The sequence below is a fragment of the Symphalangus syndactylus genome, chromosome 8 (genome assembly GCF_028878055.3).
Source record: "Symphalangus syndactylus isolate Jambi chromosome 8, NHGRI_mSymSyn1-v2.1_pri, whole genome shotgun sequence".
In the NCBI taxonomy this organism is placed as follows: Eukaryota; Metazoa; Chordata; class Mammalia; order Primates; family Hylobatidae; genus Symphalangus; species Symphalangus syndactylus.
Genome location: NC_072430.2, coordinates 40,522,074 through 40,548,506, shown reverse-complemented (window position 1 = coordinate 40,548,506; position 26,433 = coordinate 40,522,074). Strand labels below are relative to the sequence as shown.

Below are 26,433 nucleotides of genomic sequence, written 5' to 3'. Positions count from 1 at the left end.
TGGGGAGCCTGAGGTAGAAGTTGAAGGAGTGGCTGTCATTGACATGACCTGCTTCACAGCCCTTTCCCATCCTCACCACAAATGGATCAGTGAATGAATGGGTGGAGGAGTCAGAGAAGGGGCTAGGGTTTCTCTCTGGGCATTTTCTGGGTTCATGAGTGATGGTGCAGAGGGCACAGGCTGACTCTCCTTACCCTTTCTCTGCCTGGCTGTGTCTACAGCAAAGCATTGACTCCTACACTGTGGTGCAGGGAGGAGCAGGTTTATGGGATGTGCTTGTCTAAGTTTTTTCTCCTATGAACAGATTTAATCTCACAATCACTCTAGGAGGCTGGTACTATCTCTTTCCCATTTTACAGATAAGGAGACTGCGACAGAGACTTGCTCAGATTATACGACTACCCCAGAGACTCTAGCCCCAAAGCCTGTGCTCTATGTTATCCTGACTCTAGGACGACAGAACGAACATTGTCATTGAAACCCACAGTCTGATTTCTTCTAGCCCCAGCCTGCCCTTCTGGCCCATGGCCATGTGGCCCCACCAACCTCCCATGACCCCACCGACCTCACGTGGTCCCATGTGTGCGCCCTCTTTTTAGATCTCCCCACTCTGTGCTAACTCCAGACTCATCCTATCCTCTTGGTGCTGCCTGCCTTTCAAGGGGAGGGGGCAGGTCCCTTAGGAAATGGAGAACAAGCAATGCATGAATAAATAATCACTCCTGTCCAGCCCCATCAGCGCATGGTCCTGCAATTGCTCTGGGAGGCTGGATTCTCCTGTGGGTTTTAACTCACTCTTATTCTCTTGTCCAACGTTATGCTCCCTCACTGCCTGTCCCCCATGATTTCCATCTCTCCTGAGGAGGGAAAGGGGCCTTGTTGGGCCTTTGATGGCCACTAGGAGCTCCTCTGAGGATCCTCAGGGAAGGTTGACTCTCTCCCTGAACCCCCTCTCCTCCACATGCATCCCCTGGGGGAGGGTGTGGGCTCCTGCTGGTGCCCCTGCCAAGCTACAGCCCAGCTAATGGAGGATGATCTACTAGTATCCGCCACTCCTCCCCAATGGGGGACAATCTACTAGCATCCACCACTCCTGCCCAGTGCTGCCAGAAGTATTTTTCTGGGTTCACAAGGGCATGAGAGAGAAGAATCTATATCCAGAAATTTTAAGATGCAGGGAGGAGCTCAGAAATGCACAAAAGTATTACCCAAGATGGGATTCACATTTTTTACAAACAGTGCAAATAATAAAGAGCCCTAATAAAACGTTCAGAGCCTTTGACTTAGTCATTTCTCCTCTGACAGCTGATTCTAAGGAAATAATTCCAGAGAAGAAAAAGGGTGCATGAGACATGAGGAGGTTCACTGCAGAATAGAAACAGCCTACATATAGGGGAATGATGGTTAATTGACACTTTGATATGATGGTACAATGTGGGGTCATTTTCTTTCTTTTATGCATGTATATAAGTGTTTATTTATTTATAGAGATGAGGGTCTCGCTCCCTGCCTAGGCTGGAGAGCAGAGGCATGATCATAGCTCGCTGTGGCCTTGATCTCCTGGACTCAAATGATTCTTCTGCCTCAGTCTTCCAAGTAGCTAGTACTACGGCATGCACCACCATGCTTGGCTAAATTTTACAAACATCTTTTAGAGCTGGGGATCTTGCTACATTGCCCAGGTTGGTCTCAAATGCCTGGTCTCAGGTGATCGTCTCGCCTTGGACTCCCAAATAGCTGGGATTACAGGTATGAGCCACACATTAAGCTGGGATCATTTTAAATAGTGTTTATGAAAATTATGTAACAACATGGAACAGGGACATTCTAACAGGATAAAATACAAAACTACATAAAATATATGTGCAGAAGGGAATGAGCAACACTGAAATAATTTTGGTGTAAGTGAGGTGACTAGGATAGCAACTTTCTTTAAAATAAATTGCTTGTTTGAAGTATTCCTGAAATTTAAAAAAAATTGCAGGCTGGGCACGGTGGCTCTCGCCTGTAATCCCAGCACTTTGGAAGGCTGAGGAGGGCAGATTACATGAGGTCAGGAGTTCGAGACCAGCCTGGCCAACATGGCAAAACCCCGTCTCTACTAAAAATACAAAAACTGTCCAGGCGTGGTGGCGGGCACCTGTAATCCCAGCTACTCAGGAGGCTGAGGCAGGAGAATTGCTTGAACCTGGGAGGTGGAGGTTGCAGTGAGCCAAGATTGCGCCACTGCACTCCAGCCTGGGATGCAGAGCAAGATTCCGTCTCAAAAAAAAAAAAAAAAAAAAAAAGAAAAAAGAAAGAAAGAAAAGAAAAAGAAAAAAATTGCAATGGATGGGGCAGGGGTGGGATTAGAAGGGATCACGAGCTGGGGTGCTGCAGGGTTTGATTTTCTCATCTGCTTGCTTGGTACATAGATGTGTTCATTTAATGAAAATTCAGCTAACTGTACACTTAGGATATGCGAACACTTCTCAATAAAAAGTTGACAAATAAAAGAAAGAATAAGATAAAAAAGTAAGACATGGTGATCACCTTGTGTTCACTAAAACACACTCTGAACTGCAGTCTGCACCATCTATGGCTAATAGATTTCCCTTCTAAAATGTTTTGTTATTAAAAATTAGTAATGACTATTTTTAAAAGCCCTGTTTTCTGAGATTGTTTGAAGCTGAAGACATGGATAGTGAGAAGACAGACTTAAGAGCTTAAAACATGTAGAATCTGTAAAACCTCTAAATTAGTGGCTCCCATGCTTGAGAATCTTCTGGATGACTTGAGTGCTTGTGAACACACAGATTGCTGGTCCCCACCCGGGAAGTCTGTGGTGGGACCCGAGAATATGCATTTCTAATATGTTCCCGGGTGATACTGGTGCTGCTGGCTTTGTGGAACCTACATTGAGAACCACTGCCCTGAAATAACCTTCTAGAATACCAAGCATGGTGGTAGGGGAAGACCATTGCTGAGAAGCATCGCTGCATGTTCTTCCTTCTGCAAAACCAAAGCTGGTGTTAAGTTTTGATAATAATTCTAACATCCAGAGGACGTCAGTTCCTATGATCATCTGGCACTATGGTCTGTGCAGAATGAATTGATTTTAACTGACCCTACTGATGTCTTCCAAAAACTCTAGCCGAAGCTGGTATTGCTGTCGTCAGGTATGAAAGGGACATAGAGGGAAACCCATTCAAGGGTGAGGAAATGCACAAATTACAACTATTGGCATTATATCTTTAAACACAAGTGGCTGCCTTTTACAGGGGTGAAAAAACAATAAATAACATTTATTGAGCAATTACTCTATGCCAGGCACTATGCTGAGAGCTTTTATCTGCCTTGTCTCATTTCATTCGCAGAAGCACCCTATGAGGTCAGTCCTATCAGTGTCCCCATTGCCCAGAAAGTTGAGTAGAGTAGCTCCCCCAGAAGCCCACAGCCTATACATGGGGGAGTCAGGGTTGAAGCCCAGGACCAAAGCCAGTGCTCTTGTCCAGACAGACCCCGATGGGTACATAGTAACCTCCTCTTGGAAACACCTGAGGAAGTGGCCCACAGGGAGGAGGCAGAATCCCAGGGCTGTTGGAATGGGCAGGCCAGGGAAAGCACAGGGCTTGTGGGAAGGGTTCGTGCAGGAGGCAGGCTTCTCGGAAGGTAAGCACGAGAAGGGAGGAAGAGGAAACAAAGTGAAGGAAAACACCCAGGAGGCAAGGCGACATGACTCGTATTTGCTGGGACTCTTGGGAGTGAAAGAAAAGCAACTCACACAGCAGAAGCCCCAAAGGCTCACATATCTGTTATGTCTGGGCAGATCCTGTCTTCAGGTATGGCTGGAGCCAGGACCATCAGGACTTCACCTCTCCTTATTTTCTGACTTCTCTAAAGGGGCATAATAGAAAAAGAAAAGAAATAAGGCTAAAGTCAGGTTGCCAGGGTCTAGTTTTCAATTGCCCAAGTGCTCCGATGCCTTCAGTGGGATGCCTGTGCCAGGGACTTCTCTTCCTCCCTCTCTGAGTGAGCATGGCAGGTGGAGAGTGCCCTGCTGGCTGCCTGTGTCCCTAGTGCATTGTCACATTGCTCTGCTCTGAGTCCAGCATGTTGTATGGAGGCTGACAATCCCATCCTGTGTGGGCACATCCTGGTACAGCCATGCACCTTTCTAGGGTTCCTAGTGGCACCACTGGATTTCCTCCCTCTCCATGAACTCCAAGATACTTGGGTCTCCGGAGCAGACCAAGGATCTGGTTAGTTGTAGACAGGTGAACTGGAAGGAGAGGGAGAGGGAGAGAGAGAGAGAGAGAGAGAGAGAGCATATGAAGAAGCCAACTTTGCTGTAGCAGGCTAGAAGCCGTGAAATCAAGTGGGCAAGAGAGAGCACTGAGCAAGTATGCAAACCTTCAACACCTAGTGGTCCTACCGCCAGTAGAACATGACCCTGAGAATACCCTGGACACTGACCAACAGATTTCTCCTCCCTTTCCCATGAGCAGAGGTGGTAATGTAGGAGAGAGGCTCCATCTCTCTTTAAGCATGTGTTGTTATACTTGTTGGGGCAGATATAACCCCAAGTCCATTGCCTTGCAGACTGCTTTATCACAGGGATCCCTCCATTAGCTAGCATTGAATGTAACAAGACTTAACAGATGATAGATAAAGAGGCCTGTTGCTCTTCCCTACTGCTCCAAGTCTGCACACACCTGTCTACCTTTCTGGGTTGTTCCATCCTTAGCTCCAATGACATAGATTGACCTTATTCATTTCCCCTCTGGCCAGACAGAGAGGAGGGATTATTCTACCTCTGACTGTGAGCTAACAAGATCCAAGAGACAATATTCAAGTAGGGCTTTGAAATGGCAAGACATCTTATACTCATGCACCTAACACATGGCTTCCACCCTGGTTGGAGGTACTTCTACCTGGTGCCTTCTGTAGGTGTTGGGCAGGGAGCTTTCTCACATTGCTCGTGGTAGAATCATGAAAGAATACATTTGAGAAGCTGCCCCTGTGTTCATTACATTGAGACCATCCTACATTGGAGATGGTCCCAGCACAGGTAGGGCCTACGACTCACGTGCTTATCCACCTAGACTGTTGATGCCATTCAAGGTGGCTGCCTTGAGACATCCCTTATGAAGGGAGGCTGGGGTATAAAGGGGACCCCAAAGTAGTCAGCTCCCCCTCTGCAACAGCAGTGAGGTGAGGTGAGCTCAATTGTGAGAGATTAAATAGCCATTGTCTCTCCATTACCTCCAAAGTTTCCTTTGGAGCAGAAAAATCTAGCGTTTGGATTGTTACCTATTGATGACTCTTCCTCCAAGATTAAGAAATTGAAGTAGTATACATACTTCCGAGAGTTATCTGGGCAACACCTGGTGTTACTGAAAAATGTGTAGGAGAAGGGAAGATTTCCAAGGTTGGAGTAAGTCTCAGAGGCTGGAGGAATGGCTGTTTTTTTTACACCTGTTGAAGGACTCAAGTAACAGTGTGGTGTTCTTTTGAACTGTGAAACTCCATGTCTGAATCGCAGTGAAGACTCAAAACCAACACATGGGCATCTCTAATGGATGGTCCTAACTATGTGGCCTTAGCCCTGACATTGTTAGGGACTCTATGGCTCGCCATGATGGATCAGGCATTGGGTTATGTGGTTGGGGAACTCCAGGGAAGGTGGGCACAGTGTGACTGGGCTCTCAGGTGTCGTGCTGCAGTCACATCTGGGAAGATACGTTTGGTCCTCCGGGTTCTGGAGATGAGATGGGGCAGAGAGGGCAGCTTGGGAATAGGAGCCGTATGAGCTGTCGCAGTAACAAGGTCAGCCATGGGTTAATGCCTCAGCTGTGCTCTGCCCTGAGGGGCTGAGTCTTACCAAATCTGAGCACAGTGTGGGTGCTGGATACATTACAGGGAAGAAGATGACTGTGAAAGACAGGCTCCCCTTCTCCAGAGTTAAGGTCAGGGCTTCCACTTGGGAAAGGAGCGGGTGTAACCAGTGTCTGTTGAATGTCTGCTGTGTGCTAGGCACTGTGCAAAGTGCTTTCTTTACACACACTGCCCTGCAGCAAGGCATTTTAGAGACTGTGGAAACATGGGCAGCGAGGTCACAGATTGTCCCAGGGTCATATTGCTAATGAAGGGGACAGCAAGGATTCGAGCTTGGGTCTGCCATACTCCAAAGCCAGCAGTCTTCTTTACCAACATCAACATTCCTAGCAACCAGCTTCGTACCTGATTTGAAATCCACCAGTGCATCATGATGCTGTTTGAGTTCCACCAAGCCACTCTACCCATGAGAATGAGTTTGGTCCTGGCTTGCAAGGTTGCTGCAAGACCTGCCAGCCTCATCCTGGTAGCAAAAGACACCAAACAGGAAACAAGGGTGTTTGGGCAGTTGCTAACTTTTAACTATGGCCTCCTTTGACACAGCACCAGAGCCTCCAGAGGGGATGTTATTCTAGGCATGGGTCTGATTTGTAGTCGTGACGCTTCTTTATTCATTTGATTCCTTTAGAGAACAACTGATTTTAGAGATACTATTTTGATTTCCAACGCATGCTCCGGGGAGACCTAGGGGTGACATAAGGATGTTTCCTGGGCTTCCTGGGGTGGGAGTGAAAGACTGGTGGGAATGGGGTGATCCCTTCTTCCCGCTTGCCTACCCCAGAGCAGCTAGGTTTTTTGCTGCTTTCTATAGCAAGTTTCTATGTACAGTTTCAACTAAGGAATGACTACTCAGGGCTCTTTTTTAAAGTTTGAAAGCCATTGCTTTAAGATGATGCTTTTGAGACCCGTTAGGCAAAAACATTTCTGTTTGTGGGTGAGTCACTCTCCCACAGGAGCCAAGTGCCTGGTCATTTGCGGAGTTGTTGAGGAACTAAGTCTCCATAAAGACCCATCCTCTACCCTATCCTCTGATGGTGGGAGCAAGAAATGCATTTCCTTGGTTGAATGGCTGGGTTGAGAATCCAAGGAATGAGAGGAAATGTGCATTGGTTGATGTTGGAAGAAACAGGAAAATAAAACCATCTATTTGTCTCATTATGGCCTTTCAAACTGGAAGGGGAAGGAATATGGTGTAACAAGCCCTCTTTATTTTGCTAAGGAATTTATTTTACCTCCAAAGGGGACCTCCTAATTTCTTGGGTGTGTTTGCAGAAATCCTTCAAGTGCACCTAGCTGGCTTCAGAACTGCTGCCCATTTGGACCTGCTCCAACCAAGCAAATTGGCCCTCATGGGGAAATTTTGCTTGGCAGTGGACGGTCTTCCCTTTCGTCACCTCCTCCTTCTTCTTCCGGCTGCCCTTCATCTTCTCCAAGTCATAGAAAGTTAAAATGGACCCTTTGGCATCATTCCATAAAATCAATTGGTTTCTTCCCCAATGTTACATTCCTTTTCTCATTTTCTCCATTCAGTGCTGAGAGCACACCTCATTCCAATTGGAAAGAACTTTTCCATTGGGAATGGACACGTCTTGCTAAATACATGGACAGTGAGGAGAAGGCTGGCCCACACTGACCTCCCAAAAGTCATTGTTCCTAAAGTCCTCTTATCCATCAATTGGTTGGACCTACGCACATATTTCCCCAGTTATCTACTGTGCTTAGGTTTCCAGGCCTACTCACAAATGCCCTTTCCTTAGTGACAGCATGCTGCACTGGGATGGACTCTGTTGAAGTAACATAGTAGAATTGACAGAGAGTACAGGTTTGGGGTGAGTTAGACTTGGGTTCTAATCCCAGACTGTTTTCTGGCCTTGAGCATCTTACCCCCAGAGCTTCGATTTTCTCCTCAGTAAATAAAAGGAGAGTGATGACACCCAGCTCAGATGAGAGGTGGGCTTGACTTCCCTGAAATGGGACTAAGTGGCAGAACACAAGCTGGCCAAGCTGGTCTTGAACTCCTGATCTCAGGTGATCCACCCACCTCGGCCTCCCAAAGTGCTGGGATTACAGGCATGAGCCACCACACCCGGCCCCTTAGGACATTTTTAAGAGAATGCATCCCCAAACAGATCAGTAGTAACCATCACCGATGGTTATATTCCTTTTCTCATTTTCTCCATTCAGTGCTGAGAGCACACCTCATTCCAATTGGAAAGAACTTTTATATTGGGAATAGACACGTCTTGCTAAATACATGGACAGTGAGGAGAAGGCTGGCCCACACTGACCTCCCAAAAGTCATTGTTCCTAAAGTCCTCTTATCCATCAATTGGTTGGACCTACGCACAACCGAAAGTGAAGAAGGGGCCGAAAGTGAAAATGCTATGGTTTTTACAGTGATTGCCCAAAAGAGATGAACCAACCATATGATTGAATAAGAAATAGAGTTTCTGTCTTTATTGCTGGTATTTGATAAAAGGCAGAATGATTTGATTAGAGAAAGGTAGAGTAGATGGGCAAATGATGAGGATGCTGAGGTGGCTTCTGGACACTTTCAGGGGTTCGGTGATGGTTACTACTGATCTGTTTGGGGATGCATTCTCTTAAAAATGTCCTAAGGGGCTGGGCGCGGTGGCTCATGCCTGTAATCCCAGCACTTTGGGAGGCCAAGGTGGGTGGATCATCTGAGATCAGGAGTTCAAGACCAGCTTGGCCAACATGGTGAAAACCCATCTCTACTAAAAGAAATGCAAAAATTAGCAAGGTGTGGTGGTGCATGCCTGTAATCCCAGTTACTTGGGAGGCTGAGGTGGGAAAATTGCTTGAACCTGGGAGGCAGAGGGTGCAGTGAAGTGAGATCACACCACTGCACTCCAGCCTGGGCAACAGAGCGCGATCCTGTCTCAAAAAACAAAAATGCCCTAAGGACATGTGGACAGTTGCCTTTTTCTGTTTCTCAGAATCACCAACCCAACTAGGGGGGCAGGAAGAGACAAAGAATAACTAGGGAAAAGGAAGGGTAGCAGGACATGGCTGGGAGGGACCTCAAACCTGTGACACCTAGATTGGATCATTTTGAGCAACTGCCCTTCTCTATACAACAAAATTATTCTTGGTAACAATCATGTAGTAATAATAATAATCGTGAACTTTCCTGATCTGTCAATTAATTTAAAAACAAACCATAAGCTGTTCAAAACGAAGAATACATTTCTATTTTAAAGGTATTATTTAAATTCATTGAAATTTGTCATGTATGAATTAATAAGTGATCCTACCAAGAATTACATCTCATAGTTTGGGCTTTGTTTCATTGTTCTCAATTTTAAATGCAAATAAAAATTCCAAGTGGTCACAGAATAACCAGAGTGAAGTAACTTGACTTCTTTGTTTTTAGAATCACTGTGCTAAGGCTGGCATGGTGGTTCACGCCTGTCATCCCAGCACTGTGGGAGGACTAGGCAGGTGGATTACTTGAGTCCAGGAGTTCAAGGCCAGCCTTGGCAACAAAGTGAGACCCTTGTCTCTACAAAAAAAATAAGAAAAGAAATAGTTGGATGTGGTGGTGCACACCTGTGGTCCCAGCTACATGGGAGGCTGAGGTGGGAAGATCACTTGAGCCCAGGAGATTAAGGCTCCAGTGAGATGTGTTCATGCCGCTGCACACTAGCCGCGGTGACAGAGCAAGACTCTGTCTCCAAAACAAACAAACAAACAAACAAACAAGCCCCCCACTGAATCTATTGTTTGAACACAGGGGTATGTAGCACTTCAGGGGCTGAGACACAAAGTGTGCCTAAGCGAGCTTGAACCATTCTGAACCATTAGGAATTTACTCTGGAAACATTTGTGTAGTGTTTGTGTGTCTGACTTTTTAACTTCCAGGTGGAATGCAATTTGTATTAAATAATAGATAACAAAAACTTGCTAATTTGAAGCTTACATATATTATTGAAACTCAACAGCAACTGCAAAAATTGTTTAGAACTTAGACCAACAAAAGATTTTCTTGGGGAGGAGTATTTTATCATTGACGTCATTTTGGCTAGCTGGAGCAAGATGATAATTAAAAACACTCTGACTTTTAGTCAGTTTTATTGCTTTTCCATTCTGTACAGAAAATCCCTCTCTTGTTGCTCACTGACATGGCGGTCTCCTTCCACTACCCTGCACATGGTACACCTCAAGGTGTAGCAGACTGTTAATTGCCAACTCAAGAGCCATTCCTGCTTCTGCTTACAACAGAAGTGGATTTGCTTGTTATTAAATGCCAGTGTTCTCAGGAAAGGCAAGCCTCTTCCCTACCTTCTGGGAGTGATCGTATTTTAAGCCAGTCATGGTGGACCATTTCTCCTTTGACAGTGATTGGTTTGGGGGTGAACACGTGACTAGATTCTGGCCAATAGGAAGTGAGGATAAGTTGCTGGGGCGGGGACGAGAAGCTCCTGTAAAAGATTTTCCTTCGCATTAAATTCAAATCAAAACACAGAAATAAACAAAAAAACAAACTAGAGAAATAAGGAGCGGCATATCCCTCAACACGAGCACACAAATACATTCACCTCTTTCCTGGATTTGGACACAGCTGGGTGAGGAAGTAGGATGCTCAGGCCCACCAAAACTGTCCTTCAACAATGGGAGAACAAGTTGATGGTGAAAGCCAGTATGTTAAGGATGGCAGAAGAAAAAAATGAAACTACCTGCCTCTGGAAAATTTGCTGTGTGATATAATAGACTCTTACCCTTTAAGCTACTGTCACTTGACCCTCCCATTGCTTGAAGACAAAAGCAACTTAGAGCTATTTTTGGATGTGTGTGCACGTGGAGGGGATATGGTCGCTCCAGGAAGTAGCAGACTCCTTGTGGAGAAAACCGGGGCAAAGAAAGAGCACAATATGTACTTGGCCTCCCAGGTGTGGTGGGAGGAGAGCAAGCCAGTGGAGAAGGGATACTGGGCCAGATGGTTCTACTGCTTGGCTTTAGATGACACCATTAACCTGAACTTCCTGGCAGCTGAACCAGAACTAGAGTGTTGAAGTAGGTGGGTGGGTGGATGGTGCAGGGCAGGGCCTGGGTGGGGCTCTGCAAAACAGTGAGTCTGTAACTGGGTGCTGACTACAGATAGTCATCTATCAATCACTGTACTCACTGTGTGCCCCCTTCCTAACCAAAGAGGGGGTTCGTAAATAATACAATAATTAAATGGAAAGAAAGTCAGTGACCCTAAGCGATTTGAGGACTGGCTGTTTGACTTAGCCCTGGTCGTCTGGAAAATAGAGCCCTGGGGCAAGCATTAAGTTACTGGTACTTCATTTGGGAGATGCAAGCCCAGGGAATGGAGGTGGTGGCAAAAGGGAAGTAAGGGGAGGGGAGATGCCAGGCAGTGAGACATGATGATGTGTGCTGTGCTGGCCACCACTGCATCCAGCCTCAGAGGCTTAGCAGGTTGCATGCATTTTCTGGAAGGCTTATAAAGAAAAAAAAATTGACTGGGCACAGTAGTGGCTCGTGCCTGTAATCCCAGTATGTTGGGAGGCCAGGGTGGTAGGATCACTCGAGCACAGGAGTTCAAGACTACCCTGGGCAACATAGTGAGACTCCATCTCTACAAAAAATTTTAAAAAATTAGCTGGATGTGGTGGCACACACCTGTAGTCCCAGCTCTCCAGGAGGCTGAGGTAGGAGGATCGTTTGAGCTTAGGAAGTCAAGGCTGCAGTGAGCCATGATCGTGCTACTGCACTCCAGCCTGGGTGATGGGGCGATCCTGTCTCAAAAAAAAAAAAAAAAAAAAAAAAAAAAAAAAAAAAAAAAAAAAAAATCACACCACGAGGCAGTGCACAGAGTGAGAAATTTGGGGAGCTGCCCTCCTGAACTTCTGGGTGCCATCATCTGGCTTCTCACCAAGCCAGATCTTAGGCACTGGGAGTAGAGGTGAGATTTCACCTGAGAGGGAAGCTGACTAAGAGAGACAAATAAAGAAGGCAGTCCAGGGAACCCGAGCCAACAGCTTGTGTGTGGTACAGGGTCCGCACCTAAGTGTTTGCCCTTCCATGGGCAGGGACAACCCATCCCTCCTTGTCCCATGTTTCTCTCCCTCTTTGCGGTGCTCAGACACCCTGCAGAAGGCCTTTGTCCCCCTCCAACTTTCTTCAAGTCCTTTCCACATCACCCTTCCAGTTTGCTTTTTTTTTTTTTTAGACGGAGTCTTGCTGTATCACCCAGGCTGGAGTGCAGCGGTGCTATCTCAGCTCACTGAATCCCCGCCTCCTGGGTTCAAGCGATTCTCCTGCCTCAGCCTCCTCAGTAGCTGGGACTACAGGTGTGTGACACTATGCTCGGCTAATTTTTCTTTTCTTTTCTTTTTTTTGTACTTTTAGTAGAGACGGGGTTTCACCGTGTTAACCAGGATGGTCTCAATCTCCTGACCTTGTGATCTGCCCTCCTCGGCCTCCCAAAGTGCTGGGATTACAGGCGTGAGCCACCGAGCCCAGCCCCAGTATGCTTTCAAAGCAAGTGCCTCAGAGGTGAGTGTAAAACTCCCTCTGTGGCTTCAGGAAGGGAGAGTAAAGAGGAATTATTACTGCTCCCTGCTCTGCTGGGCTTGGTAGAATTACACCAAAACAGTGTTTATCATGCCATGAAGCTGGATGCCCATGTTTAATGTGCTATCTGTTCTGACCCCAGGTGTCTCTCTGCATCACTGCTCTCCAACCAGTGATCCTACAGTCTGTGGCTCAGCTGAGGGTCATTGCTGACAAGTGTATTACTGGTGTTTATCCATATTAAATCTTGTAGCAGTGACTGCCTTTTACCCATTTTTCTAAACTCTCTGATTCCTCTGTAGTTTCCCTTCCTGCTTTGTCTTGTCCTTCTTGGAAAGGCAAACCCTCCTAAGTCAGGAATTCTATTGAAGCTTGGTGTTCCCAATTGTTTATGAAGAATAAAGATGTTATGGATGGCCATGCTATGAAGCCTTCATGTAGAATTGTACTGACCCATTCATAATTACTTCATTCAGAGCGGTGGGGAGTTCACCAATGGGACTGCTTTAATTACAGTATACATCTGTGAAGGTAATGGTCAGCCAGCACTTTTCTCATGTAAAAACACAGTTAAAAGCTGTCATCTTGGCTGGGCGTGGTGGCTCACGCCTGTAATCCCAGCACTCTGGGAAGCCGAGGCGGGTGGATCACCTGAGGTCAGGAGTTTGAGACCAGCCTGGCCAACATGGTGAAGTCCCGTCTCTACTAAAAATACAAACATTACCTGGACGCAGTGGTGCATGCCTGTAATCCCAGCTACTCAGGAGGCTGAGGCAGGAGAATCACTTGAACCAGGGAGTCAAGAGGTTGCAGTGAGCTGAGATGGCGCCACTGCACTCCAGCCTGGCAATATCTCAAAAAAAAGAAAAAAAAAAAAGCTGTCATCTTAACCACGTTTTATATAGGTCTACACTTTAGAAAACACTGATCTTTGATTTTTTTTTCTTTGAGGTTTTTTTTTTTTGTGACAAGATCTAGCTCTGTCACCTAGGCTGGAGTGTAGTGGCATGATCTTGGCTCACTGCAACCTTTGCCTCCTGGCTCAAGCAATTCTCCTGCCTCAGCCTCCCAAGTAGCTGGGACTACAGGCACACACCACGGTGTGTGGCCAATTTTTGTATTTTCTGTAAAGACAAGGTCTCGCCATGTTGCCCAGGCTGGTCTTAAACTCCTGAGCTCAGGTGATCTACCTGCTTCGGCCTCCCAAAATGCTGGGATTATAGGCACGAGCCACCACCCCTGGCCTTGATGTTTGATTTTTCCTAAAACCTGGAAGCATTTGCTGGTTGTTTTTCTCTCCACAAAACATTTTACTAGAGCAAAAATAAAATGCATTTCATTCCAAAAAATAATTGGGTACAATGAAGTTCTACCTTAATTGAGCCATTAGGAAATAAAAACACCTTTGAATGTCCCCAATGTTGAATTTTCTTCATTCATACTAGGGAGACAGGCTCTGTCAACATGTTTCTTTGTTTGCACTTAACAACAATACAAGTGTGTGTGCTGCTTTAGAATTAATTTTCCAAAAGTTTCCCATATTCTCTGGTTTCTCTAAAATAGTTGTCTTTTAGAATAGACATGCAAATGGAGGCATAATCTGTGAGTTTGCAAAGAAACTGTTTATTCTTTCTGTGGCCATTGCTGACCATGGGATTTTTGCAGTTAAAACTATCATCAGCCAAAGAGAATTTTTTCTTCTACCAGTGATGAGACCCTAGAAACAAATTGCTTGCATTATTATTTGTAATCAACTATGTATGCTCAAATTGTTGCCAAAGCCGGGCGTGGTGGCTCACGCCTGTAATACCAGCACTTTGGGAGGCTGAGAAGGATGGATTACCTGAGGTCAGGAGTTCGAGACCAGCCTGGGCAACATGGCAAAACCCCATCCCTGCTGAAAAAAAAACCACACAAAAGTTAGCCGGGTGTGGTGGTGGGTGCCTGTAATCCCAGCTACTTGGGAGGCTGAGGCAGAAGAATTACTTGAACTCGGGAGACAGAGGTTGCAGTGAACTGAGATCATGCCATTGAACTCCAGTCTGGGAGACAAGAGTGAAACTGTCTCAAAAAATAAAGATAAAAAAAAGTGTTGCCAAAGTCACAAGAAACTAAACAATAATGTAAAAATAAGGTCAAGTTTCTTTGTTATAAGAAAAACTCCACAATCCACTGTAATGGAAAATATTTAATGAGACAGATCATTCATTCAGTCAATAGCTAGTTGTTCAATGCCTCTTAGCTACCAGGCACTATCGAGGTATGGTATTCTTTCTCTCCCCCGATCTCCCTTCTCCTCCTCCTTCATTTTCTCTTTGTGCTTCTCCTACTCCTCTTTTTCTCCCTTAGAAATTTGGCAGGGGATAAAGCTATTACAGTCATAATGTGCTCCTATTCTCCTGGTAGTTGGGAGGAAAAAAAAAGATTTTTGTTTCTATGGAGAGACAAATCTCACTTTCCTCATCCTCCAACCTGCCTGCTCACTGCAGCTACCATCTTGTATAGGGCCTACAGGAAGAAAGAATCTATGGTAAAGAGAGAACTTTAATATATTAATCAGCTGTGGTGGTGAGAATGGATCTTGAGGCTCAGAAAAAAGAAAAAATAATGGAGCTTTGAAATATCTGGAAGTGATTCCAAGACCCTTGATAGGGATTTCAGATAACGAAATGGATGACGCCGGTGGTGGGAGGGCACCCAAGCGTTTATCCGCTCAAGATGCCCCCTTCATATTTTATCCTTGGTGTCATGGCAGCAGTGCTAATAGGACACGAGCCTTCTTGCCCCAATAATGGCCCATTACGGCTTCAGGAAAAGCCATCATGTTTCCGCAGCATTTATCTGTCAGCAGGAGACTATTACGAGAGCACAAACTCACATTGTATTAGCGTTATCAGTTAATTATGATCCTTGGGACCAGTGCCAGCCAATGGGCTAGCAGTCTGCTGACCATCACTCAGGGATAAAACTCCACACCCCCAAATTCAAGCACGTGAGAAGACAGCAGGTCCGCAGAGACGTGTGGGAGCCCATGGAGCACTGTCCTCAGAGATGCGCAGGTTAGGCTTACTGTCTAGGCCAGGCCCACCTTAGTGATTGTGGACTGGCAATGGAAGCTCTTCCTGGACACACCTGCCCCAGCCCTCATCCTGGGGTGGAAGAGAAATGAGCTTGGCTTGCAACTCAGACCATTCCACGGAGGCATCCTCCCTTTCCTGGGCTGGTGGTAAGAAGTGGCTACACGCTGTGAGTGTTTCCGAAGGCATCATTCCCACCTGGAAACTTGGCTTCAGGAAAACGGGGATGGGTGAGGGACGGGGTTGGCATAAACAAAGAGTTAGCATTCCCACACTCACTGGATTTAGAGAGCACGTGGCAGATTCTCCAAAAATGCCTGTTGGGTCTTGTCTTTTAGTGAGGAAGCCATCAAGTCCTCTGCTCTCCTGGGGACCAAGCTGGCTCCACCAGCTTCTGCTAAGTTGCCTGGCTTGAAAGGTGGAGGAAGTATCCTCCTATTGTTGGTCCTAGGGGAGCATATGGCAGGGAGGGGATTTGAGGACCTAAGAAACACTGCTTGCTGCTGCCTCATTTGTGCAAAAATGGCTGGTGTCCGGGGAGGCTGCCTCAAGAGAGGGAAGATACTACCAAGACTGGGTTCCGTTAAGAGTGGAGATTTTCACCTGACCTCTGGCAAGAGTTGCTGTGCTGGGTTAACCTGCATATATCATGACGAGACTGCTCTAGTGACCCCTGAGATCTGGGCCCTGGAGTAGGATGGCATACCCTGAGGACTTAGGCAGGCTGGAGTGGGAAAGGGGGGTGGTTAGTGAGGACCTGTGTTTGTCTAGATCTCTGACGTACTCAGTGCTTTTTGTACCCAGGGAAATAGAGGCATGGGGGACAGAGTGGTCTAGGCTGTGTGTGAATATTTTCCTAATTATCTGCCACCTGGAGCATTGCTTACTGTAGGACAGCAGCCTATGACATCGGCATCCACCAACCAGTGCTTCCTTTTTCCCTCCGAGGAAACCACTGTGGGAAGAGTGAGGACACAGAAGCCTGTGTCCCCTCTGTCCACCAGGTGAAGAGTGTGTGGAGCATGTTGTATTGGACAGTTCTTTCTTGTCATCATTTTTCTTAGGAAAGAGCTCAAACTCAGGGAAGGAGGGAGTAAGAAAAGCAGAGTGGCGGGGCATGGTGGCTCATGCCTATAATTCCAGCACTTTGGGAGGCCGACGCAGGCAGATCACAAGAGGCAAGGAGTTCTAGACCAGCCTGGGCAATATGGTGAAACTCCGTCTCTACTAAAAATACAAAAACTAGCCAGGTGTGCTGGTGGGTGCCTGTAGTCCCACCTACTCGGGAGGCTGAGGTGAGAGGATGGCTTGAGCCCAGGAAACAGAGGTTGCAATGAGCTGAGATCATGCCACTGCACTCTAGCCTGGGCGACAGAGCTGGACCTTGTCTCAAAAAGAAAGAAAAGAAAAGAAACTTGTCTTTTAAGATTTAGGAATTGAATAAGTAGAAATTCAGTGACCACAGATGGCATGCTTTGCCAGATATTCTCTGTGTGACCTTGGGTAGGTCACTTCACCACATAGAGAAATTTACAAATTTCCTTTGTCAAATCTGATGATGGTTCTAAATGGTTCTCTGAGTCCCTCCTAGCCGTAAGGTGCTGTGAATGTAATGAATATCAATTTAAAGGCGTTTGTCACAAAAACAACGTGAGCTGCTGTCATCTTACATCCTCCACGCTTACTGCATCTAATAGCTTTTGTCCACTTTCCTTTTGGCTGACTTGCCCACCTAGGTGTACCAGTACTGGGGTGGAGGGTAGTGAAGGGGTGGCTTAGAGCTCTTGTTGGGCATGGATTACAAACAGCCCCTCCTCTACGTGAGCAGTAAAATAAATCATGATTGGTTGACTGCATTTTAGGATTGACGAAAGCCAAGAACCCTGCCCACCCCACTCCACCCCTGTACAGCCTCTGTTTTCTGGAGAGGAGATGACTTTGGCAAGGTCACACGGAGGAGTCAGGACCTGATTCCAGAGTCCTTTACCGTCCCACACTGCTGCCTCTCCAGCCAGAGGCATGGAGCCTGACCCTGGCTTTGGGAAGGAATCCATCCTCCGTGAGTTGGCTGAGGGCAGAGTGGGAAAAATGTGGGCCCCATGCACAGTGTGGGACCCAGGTGGGTTTCTCTGGAGAATCACAGGAGAAGCCTGGGCCTGCCAAGTCGGATCATGCCACTAGGGTGTCCCAGCGGCTGGCCCTCATCTCTCCTCTTGCAGAGTCAGAAAGGAAATAAGAAAGAACTTGGCCCCAGGGCTATGTGAGAGGAGGCTCAGGCAGTGGAAGGCTGAGAAGGCTTAGGTCTCCAGGAGCTCATTACTGCCTGGAGGACAATCAGCTAGTGCCGAGAGATGAGGCCCTGGGTCACCTTCATGCCTGGACCTTAGAGGCAGAGAATAATAGTATGAAGGCATTAGCCTAGTGTTTTAACCAATGCAGACCCCAATTTCTCCTCATTTGCTCCCAGTGGCTTTGAATCCATTGCTCTGGGCTGTGACATGGTCTTTCTTTTCAGGCCATGAAGATGACCTTATTTCTACCAAGTGTGTTTTGCTTCCAGTTAAAAACGGTGCACCCACACAGAGTAAGGAGCCAAGGGGCCCCAGACAACCCATCAGTGCCTCACCTTCTTCCTGGGCAGTGGCCTGTCACTCAGCAGGCTGTGGCACCCCACTCCAAACTCCTACAGGTTAACCATTCATTCAGCAAAATCTTCATCAAGCAACTGTTATGTACCAGGCAACTTTAGATGCTGGAGATTATCTGGTGAACGAAAAGAGACATGGTCCCTACTCCCATGGAGCTTACAGTCTAGTGAGGGAAGGGTGGAGGAGGGAATTATCACTCATGCCAGTACACAGACAATTGCAAACTGTGATAAACTACCCGAAGCAAAGTGAACCACAGAAGTTTCTGGCACTATATGGAAGATGGGGCCTTCTAGGTGGCAGGTGTAAAAACTGAGGCCCAGAGGGAGGGCAGCAGGGGCTGTGGAGAGGAACAGAGGGATCTGCAGGAACCTGTCATAGGATGCCTTCCTTGGAGGCCAAGGACTGGGGCCTTTTTGCTAATTGCAACAACGGGACATTGGATGTGCATTTTACAAAGCGCTCCCTGGCTGCTGTGTGCCTGGAGAACGGATTTCAGCAGGGCAGAAAGGATGCAGAGAAACCAGTCACTGAGGTCTTGGCGAGAGATGACGGTCATGTAGAAGCCAGGCTCAAGGGAAGCATCTCTGCACCCCTCTTTCTGTCTCTGATGAAGTACCTATGTGATTTTTAAAAATCAGGGGCTGCTGGAGGGCTACTGACAGAGGAGACATCTTCATCCATCTCTCTGTGAGATACCTTCCTGAGCCTTGCGCCCAGAGAATCCCACTTGTCCCTACACTTCAGCACATATGAAAAATCTCAGCTCTGTTTCCCAACCTGCACGAGCACATTTATCCAAGTCAAAAATCATCTGCGATCCTTCTGCCCACTCTCCCAGCCCCTGCCCAGGCGGCTGGCCCCTCCTGGGGGTTTCTCACAATCCTTCCTGCCTTTATTCCTGAAGTGCTTGAACGTTGCCTGCAGTTACACTCCATTTAGACATTATTTTGATGATAAAATTATGTCTTCCCCCCTACTGCTCATTGTCTTCTGCAGAATATAGGAGAATAAGGTGGTGGTCTCTCCTGAGGGCTTTTTCCCCCTTTTAAATAATTCTATACCTACCCCCCTCCCCACACTCATTTGAATCATCAAATTGATTATTATCCCTGTGGCTGGTGCATCTCAAAAGATGAAAAACCCCAGAAGCAGGGCTGGGGCATGACTTACAGCTCATTTTGATACAGTAGCATCCCATAATATTCGGGTTCACTGAGGGAGCAGCGGACGGGGATGCAGGTGCGTTTGTAACTGGGGATTCAGGTGTGTATTTCAAAGTGTGTACTTGTGCCTTGGAATGGATGTGGCAGGTAAGTTGATCATTTTCACCACGATTGTATTTTCCTAAGCAGACAGGAATTTATTTGCTCATGTCTGTGTCCTGGGTACATTTCAGAGAGCTGCCAATGACTAGAGCATCACTTCATACATTGAGAGAATGTTTTATAGATGCGCACCCTGCATCTAGCCGTATGAGAGTGGTGCAGAACTGACTGGCCCAGGTGATGAGAGCTGGGAAGGGAATCTGTTTCTCTCCTGCCGTCTTGCTGTGCCTCACCTGCTGGCCTGACCCTTTGCACTTTTGCGCACACAGCGCAAGGTTTGAGGCTGCCTCTTCTCTTTGGTGCGTGGGTGGAGAAATGTGACTCATTTTTAATTTGGAAAACAAATCCATTCCAGAAAGGCTCAGAGGTGAGTTTGCTAGACCTGCCAGTTAAAAGATGGGATAGGGGTGGCTGGGGGGTATGTAAGCAGCAAATCTCCCCCCACCCCGAAACCCACCTGGCAATTGGACAATTTTCCCCCCCTTTAACTGCGAGAAGGCAGGCCTTAGGGCTCTAACACCCAGTACTCCTACTGCTCAGGAGGTGGGGACCTCGTGCGCTGAGCGTCTTATTCCATTGAAGTCTCTCTGGCTCACCCCCCTCCCCCCACCCCAGCTTGATTCTGTCACTTTAAGTCCAGCCCCTGAGAGATAGCCAATAGGAGCCAAACCATACATCAGTCTCCCAGCCTTAAAGCTACAGTAGGGTTAGTGGGCTCCAAGTCTCTGGTGCCCCAGCCTCCTCCACGGCTTCGCATCCCCTCTGCCGCTCTCTCCGGAGCGTGCGGATGAGTGGAGCGCTGGGCTGTGCGCGCACGGCTCTCTGCCTCCCTCTCCCCCGCTGCGGCCTCCTCCTCCCACTCTGCATTCTCGCGCTCACTGTGCCCTGCCCGGGCTCGCACCTTGCCCGTGCCCTTCACTCGCTCTTCCGCGTGATTTCCCCGCCGCCTTTCTCTACCAACTGGGAATGCTAAAACGGGACTGATGGACGTGTCCGAACTCTGCATCCCGGACCCCCTCGGCTACCACAACCAGTAGGTGCCCTGCTTCTCGATCTGTCTGTCCTTCTGCCCGTCTGGCAGTCTCTGTCCTGGGGATCGCAGTTCCTTTTCTGCACATTCTTGCGTAAAAGTGGAAGGGACTTTGGGGGGGACACTTGGGGGACGAAGGAGGGGAAAACCCGCACACTTCTGGGTTTCTTTCTAGGGCATAAACCAGCCTCTAACTTTTTCCCGCACCCCCTTTTACAAATCCACACTTTCAGGCAAGAGTGGCGCCTTCTCATGCACTTTCTGCCTTTCTCTCTCCTCTCTGATCTTGCTCCGGGGTGAGAAAATATTTGAGTTTTTGTGGAATGGAGCAAGAAGGGAGGCAGAAGCCCAGAACAGGTGCAGGGATGTGGTTGCAAGGATGTCCTGTCCCGTCAGAGAAAGCCTTTCCCGCGGGCGCTTTGTTTTATTATTTCCATCCTGGGGACCAAAAATGATCCCGGCAAGAGAGAGAAAATCGAACGTGCCGCGGCGGTTTGGAAACCGCAGGCGGCCAGTGCCGCTCTCGCCTCGCAGTCCCCGTGGGGCGCCCCGAGGGTGCGCACGTGGCGCGGCGGATCCAGGGCGCCCGGGGGATGCGGGCCCAGCGCTGCGTCGTAGGCAAAGTTCATTCTCGGCTTTGCGGGAGGCTGAGCCCAGCGGAACAGAAGGGCACGATTTCCCTGCTCCGAGGCGGCTTTGCGCTCGCGGTGCCAGAACGTGGGGTTATCCGAGCGGCGTGGGCGCGGGCGGTAGCCGGGGCCGTGAGAAGCGACTCTCAGGAACCGCAGGTCCCCAGCCCTGGGGCAGCGCGCCAAGAGCGCAGAGTGGGAAAGTGAACTGATGGCTCAAGCAGCGTGTGGTCAACCCGCGTGTCATGTCCGGGCTCTCGGGGATCCCACTCTATCCACCTACGGTTTCCCTCCCGACACCCTCCACGGTCGCCGCCCCACCTGCTCGGGTACCTGCTCGGGTCTCCCCTTGAGCACTGCGCACCCCACGGCGCCCCTGGCGGGTGTCCCGGAGGGAGGTTGTGTGCGTGTGCAAAGTGGTCTCTCGGAAGGCTTAATAATAATCATACATAAAACTCCACGTTCTCACGGACAGCTTTCCTGCTTAACTTTGTGCTCATCTTCCTCTTTTTTTTCTGACGCAAACTAAACTCTCCCAAGTCAGCGTTTCTCCAGTTCCACCGTGCTTTCATTTGTGTACCACTCGCTCTCTCCCTCCCCGCAAGAACCACGACTACATCTCTAAAATAAGTACTCTGGATCATGTGGGGTCCCAGGAAGTACCTAACCCCTCTCCTGGCTGCACGGAGCACCTCCACCACGGTGCACCCCGCTTGAGAGAGAGGGCAGCTGTCCACAGCACGGCTTGTGTTGTTGACCAGACTGTTCCTGCTTCTAGTTTGGGGATTTTCCCCACTCCACCCTGGGGCAGAGGGCCTTTTAGATGCCACCAGAATGTCGGCAGAAGGCGCTGGTCTGGGAGAGAAATCCTTAATAATAATGGATTCCGATTTCCATCAGCTGAAAAGTGGCTTTCATTCCTTTTAAAGGTTAGATTCTAGCTGGGCTGGGGATGGGGTGGGAGAACCTGAGGTTAGTGAGACTGTGGACAGTACTTGGTGCTTGTGGAGTATTTCCTTACATAAAATGGTCAAGTATGACAAATATTGGATATTTAAATTATTAAGGCTCCCTCTCTCCAGAGGTGACTTCTTTAGTTGAGCACGAAATACTTATGTATTTGTCCCTGGCTCAAGTCATAGTCAATAAATATGAAAATTCGTATGAAGGAAGTACATTCTTTGATTATGCTTACCAGGAAAGCAAGGAGTGAGATGGAGGCTTTAACAGCTGGGTAATTCATCGAGTTGACGGCAGCCCTGACTGGAGTTTGAGGAGAAATATGGGCAAAAAGGCAATGTCAGGGAAGCAGCAGAAGGAAGTGAAGGAGCCGAGGTCCTGGGGGTCTGGGAAAGGTTTGAGATAGAAATCATTTACAAACTAAGCCTGACAGGGGTTTAGATCCCCAACCCTTCCCGGTTTCTTTGCAAAGAATTAGCTTGTCACTCCATGGGGCACAGGAAAAGCCAAAAATATACCTGCTGTCTCCACCGAAGAATTGAGCACCTCTGTGAGATGTCATTTCTCAAAGCCCAGGACCCACTGGGCAGCAGCCCAGGCATTGATGAGCTGGCCTCTTATACACATATGTGCCGCCTGGGGAGGGTCTGCATGTGCTGTGGCGCAGAGGGGCATCATTTCAAGGATGAGCTTGTGGAGATCTGGGGCTGGTGTCTGGGGAGACATCTTTCTGACCTCTACCCCACGGCTTTGTGACACAGCTTTAGAGCCATGGGTAGTAAAGTAACAGAGTGGGGGACTGGATTCTTTGGTTTGGTAGAAGGATAGTAGGACAAAGCCATTCATTACAGTGCCGGCGTTTCTCAGGGAACATACAGTGAGTGGGTTCGTGTATGTTCTGCTCACAGTTTTGACCCCTGTGGATTGGTTGACATTCCCTGACTTGAGAAAACCCAAGGGCACAGGGACTAGAGTTGAGGGAAGAGGAACTCTCTGGTCCTCTCTTTTGCTTCTAACACATTAGAGAGCATTTGTTAATGCTGTAGTATCATTCTCACTTTCCCAGGTGAGAAATGAACACACACAGAGAGAAACATACATACCTTCCTACCTTGCTCTCCTTCATTTTCATTTCCCTGTAGCCAATCCTGTAGGTGACTCCATTACCCTTTCTAATCAATATTTTATGCACATATATAATCACCCAGAGTGGGAGGCAGCGTGCTCGCCTGTGTGTGCCTGTGTACAAATGGGTCCATGACTGGACCAGCTGGAGACCCACCGCACACAGCCCAGAGAGCAAGGGGGGCTATCTTCCCCACTGTCCGATGACCACTTTGCTGTTGTTAAAGAAACAAAGAACAAATTGTCCTGAAGGTAAAATATGTGGGTTCACACGTAGGAAAAATGCCACATGGTAATTCAGAGTCAGTGACCCGGAGAAAAACAAAGGGGGAAATTAATTTTTAATGGTACATTTAAAAATAAATCAGAGCGAGGACATTAGTCTCAGTTTTCCAAGGGAGGGGCTCTAGGAAATAAACCTTTATGTGCCTGTCAGCCTTCTGGAGGTGTGCGCTGCCATGGAAGAGGATGGGTGATAGGAGGTGGGAGGTGTTCAGGCCTGAAGGGGATGAACTGGGAGGAGACATTAGGTCAACGCTGGATGGCCCCGGTCCCGGGTAAGGCCCTTTCCAGCTCAGTGAGATCTTAACATCACTGGAAATTTCCTCTTGGAGTTTGTTACTTCCCCCAACCCTTTTCATTTTAGAAACAATCCTTTATTTTGTTGATAATGAGGACACATGAAAAAGATCTGTTCCAAAAAAAAAGCACAAAGAAACAACCTGGCCACCGAACAGGAACCTTTTTATTCTATTGATTTGGAGTAATCAATAAATATTCCATTTAGTCTGGGAGAGGAGGGGCAGAGGGGACTTTCGGGGAAAGCACTTTGAAGGAGGTGGCGGTGACAGAGATTTCATGTCACACCCTGCCTTCTCAGAGCACCCCTGGCCCTAGCTCAGGGGCCCTTATAACTTTGTCCTGCGTGTGCTCCATTCATATTCCTGATAATTGGACATTTTGCCAAGTGGTTTTTAAAGATAATCTAAACTCATTGAGAAAGTTTGTCCCCTTCCTCGGCCCTCTGCTGAACGCCTTGTTTCTTTTGAGCAAAGATCTGCCTACCTCTGATGGGCTGGAGGAAGGATGCGTGTGACAGAGAGACATTGAGGGAGCATGTGCATTGGGGAGGGCGGTGGAGTTGGCCATGAATGAGTAGGATTCAGAAGGAGACAGAATTCGAAGACAGTAGACAAGCAAGAAACAGGATGCTTTTGGCCTGACTCTGCAGTGCCCTTCTCTAGAACTTGTCTCCCCAAGTCCTTTAAGTGACTTCTTAAAAATGATTAAAATTCTTTTAGGTTCCAAATTTAAGGGAAGAGGTAGCAAATATTTAGACCATAATGTCCTCCTTCAAAGTAAAGCCCACATCACACCTTGATTGCCTCCATTCTGGTGTCCCCCAACACCTACTGGCCATCGTTGAGTCTCTGTCCATTTCTCTCTGAAGTGAGACCCTCGAAATGCTCTTCCTGCTGAGCAACAGCTCTGTCCAGAATTAGTGAGGATGCCGCACAGCTCCCCTGGGAGCTTCTGTCTTAGAGTCTGGTGGATCTTGACTGAATGTTACTGGGGTGGGGAGCCCCAGCTTGACTTGAATGCTTAACCTCTGGGGTCCTCCAGTGACACTACAGCCCCTAGAGGTGCTGCCAGTGCAGGGTCTAAGGAAAGACCCTAGGAAGCCAGGAGAGTACAAATTAAGAATGGGCTAGAACTAGCCAAATCTGGCCGGGAATCTTCCTGAACATCCTGCCTGTTTGCCCTTGAAGCCTTTTGCCGATTTCTAGAGATAAATCAAAGACCTTTTTAGCATGTATGCGCTGGTGACCCCTGATTGGGCTCTGTCTCTGGTGAGTTTCCCCTTCCTCAGCCCCAGCAGGCTTAGACCTTTGGGGACAGTCACAGACGTAGTCTTCCCTCAGAGGAGGGGCCCATAGGCTTTGGGTGGCCCTGGTGTCCCCTGTCCCCTGGCATGGGTGGGGTGGGATTATATCCTTTTAGCCCTGTCGGCCGGTATGGCTTCGTCCCTGTGCGGGGAGGTTGTGGTGTTTATAATTGCAAATGTAATTAGCAGACCAGCTCTGGGGGACTGAGAGGCTCAACTTCTCTGCACATCACGGTGACCCCTGTAATGGCTGGCCTGGCAGATTAACCCTCACTGGGCCAGCCTGCCTCCTGCCACTGGTGAGGCTGCTGACCTTCTCTGATGATGGCAGGGCTGTCCTGGGACCAGGCACCTTCCGTGGAGGGGTTGTCAGGGCGATGACTGGGAGAGATCCGTAGTTGGGAGGATTTTTTCTTCCCCAGGGCACTGGGCTAGTGACCCTCACCTCTTGAGACACTGTCACCCTGGGCAGCAGGCTGTGCTGGGCCATTTCTTCCCTCGCGTTCCTGGCCATACTGGAAGGATGTGACGGAAGGACTTTGAGTGCATGCTGGTCAGTTCTGTGGCTCTAAAGGGACTCATTGTGACTTCCATCTGGTGCTCCTGGGCTCAGCGGGCAGTAGCTTGTATTCACCCATCTCATCAGCTTCTTCTCAGAGCCAGCTTTGGGGAGGTGACTGTTCGCTGGCTCCTGGACTCTGAGCAGGTGTTCCACAGAGCTGGACTGTTTTGGGTGGTCCCACTCAGAGTTGTGTAGGGAGGCTGGTCACAGGAGAGCACAGGCTCAATTTATTTCTGAGAACAGAGACCTCCCCAGTTAACCATCCAACAAAAGGACACCAAAACACCAAACAAGTGGGGAACATGGAGCTGCATGGTCTTTTCCCTCCTTCCTATGAGTGTACTTGTATTTGCCTCTCTAGGGTGCCCTTCTGTACTGATCAGGATTAAAATCATCAAGGGTCCTAACAGGATCTTTCTTTATAAGTCGTTGCTTAACAGAGTGTCAAGCCCTTCTATGCTGCCAATAAAGCCCCTGTTGTAGAGGATGTTTCTGAACCTCAAAACATCAAAAGCCGCGTCCACCCCTAAGAGAGTTTCCACCGTGGGAAACCTGTGTGTGCACATGTGTGAGTGTGTTCCGGTGGGTAGTCCCCTTTAAGATGGGGTGACAGTGGACAGGGGTCTCTGCTATTTAAACATGTTCCTGCTGCCTGCTATACCACTTGGCTGGGCTGAGGTCTGGCTGTGACCACATTCCAGCAGGGGCTGCCGTGCCTTGGGATTGGTTTGTCCATGGTGCAAAGGGGACTACAGGGGCAGCTGCTAGG

The 26,433-nt window shown here is 48.2% G+C and overlaps 1 protein-coding gene across 2 annotated transcripts in view; it reads left to right on the top strand.

Moving 5' to 3' along the window:
* The window catches only part of ESRRB (estrogen related receptor beta), a 246,139-nt gene that overhangs the window by 98,061 nt on the left and 121,645 nt on the right, over window positions 1-26,433 (top strand). The window contains exon 1 of one of the 2 annotated variants that reach the window (XM_055288690.2): window positions 20,193-20,506. The exons of the other annotated variant lie outside the window; for it this stretch is intronic. Within the exon in view, the coding sequence (XP_055144665.1) occupies window positions 20,457-20,506 (50 nt within the window). The 5' untranslated portion in view covers window positions 20,193-20,456. Of the gene's footprint in view, window positions 1-20,192; window positions 20,507-26,433 lie in introns of those variants that run through there. 2 annotated transcript variants of the gene reach the window in all.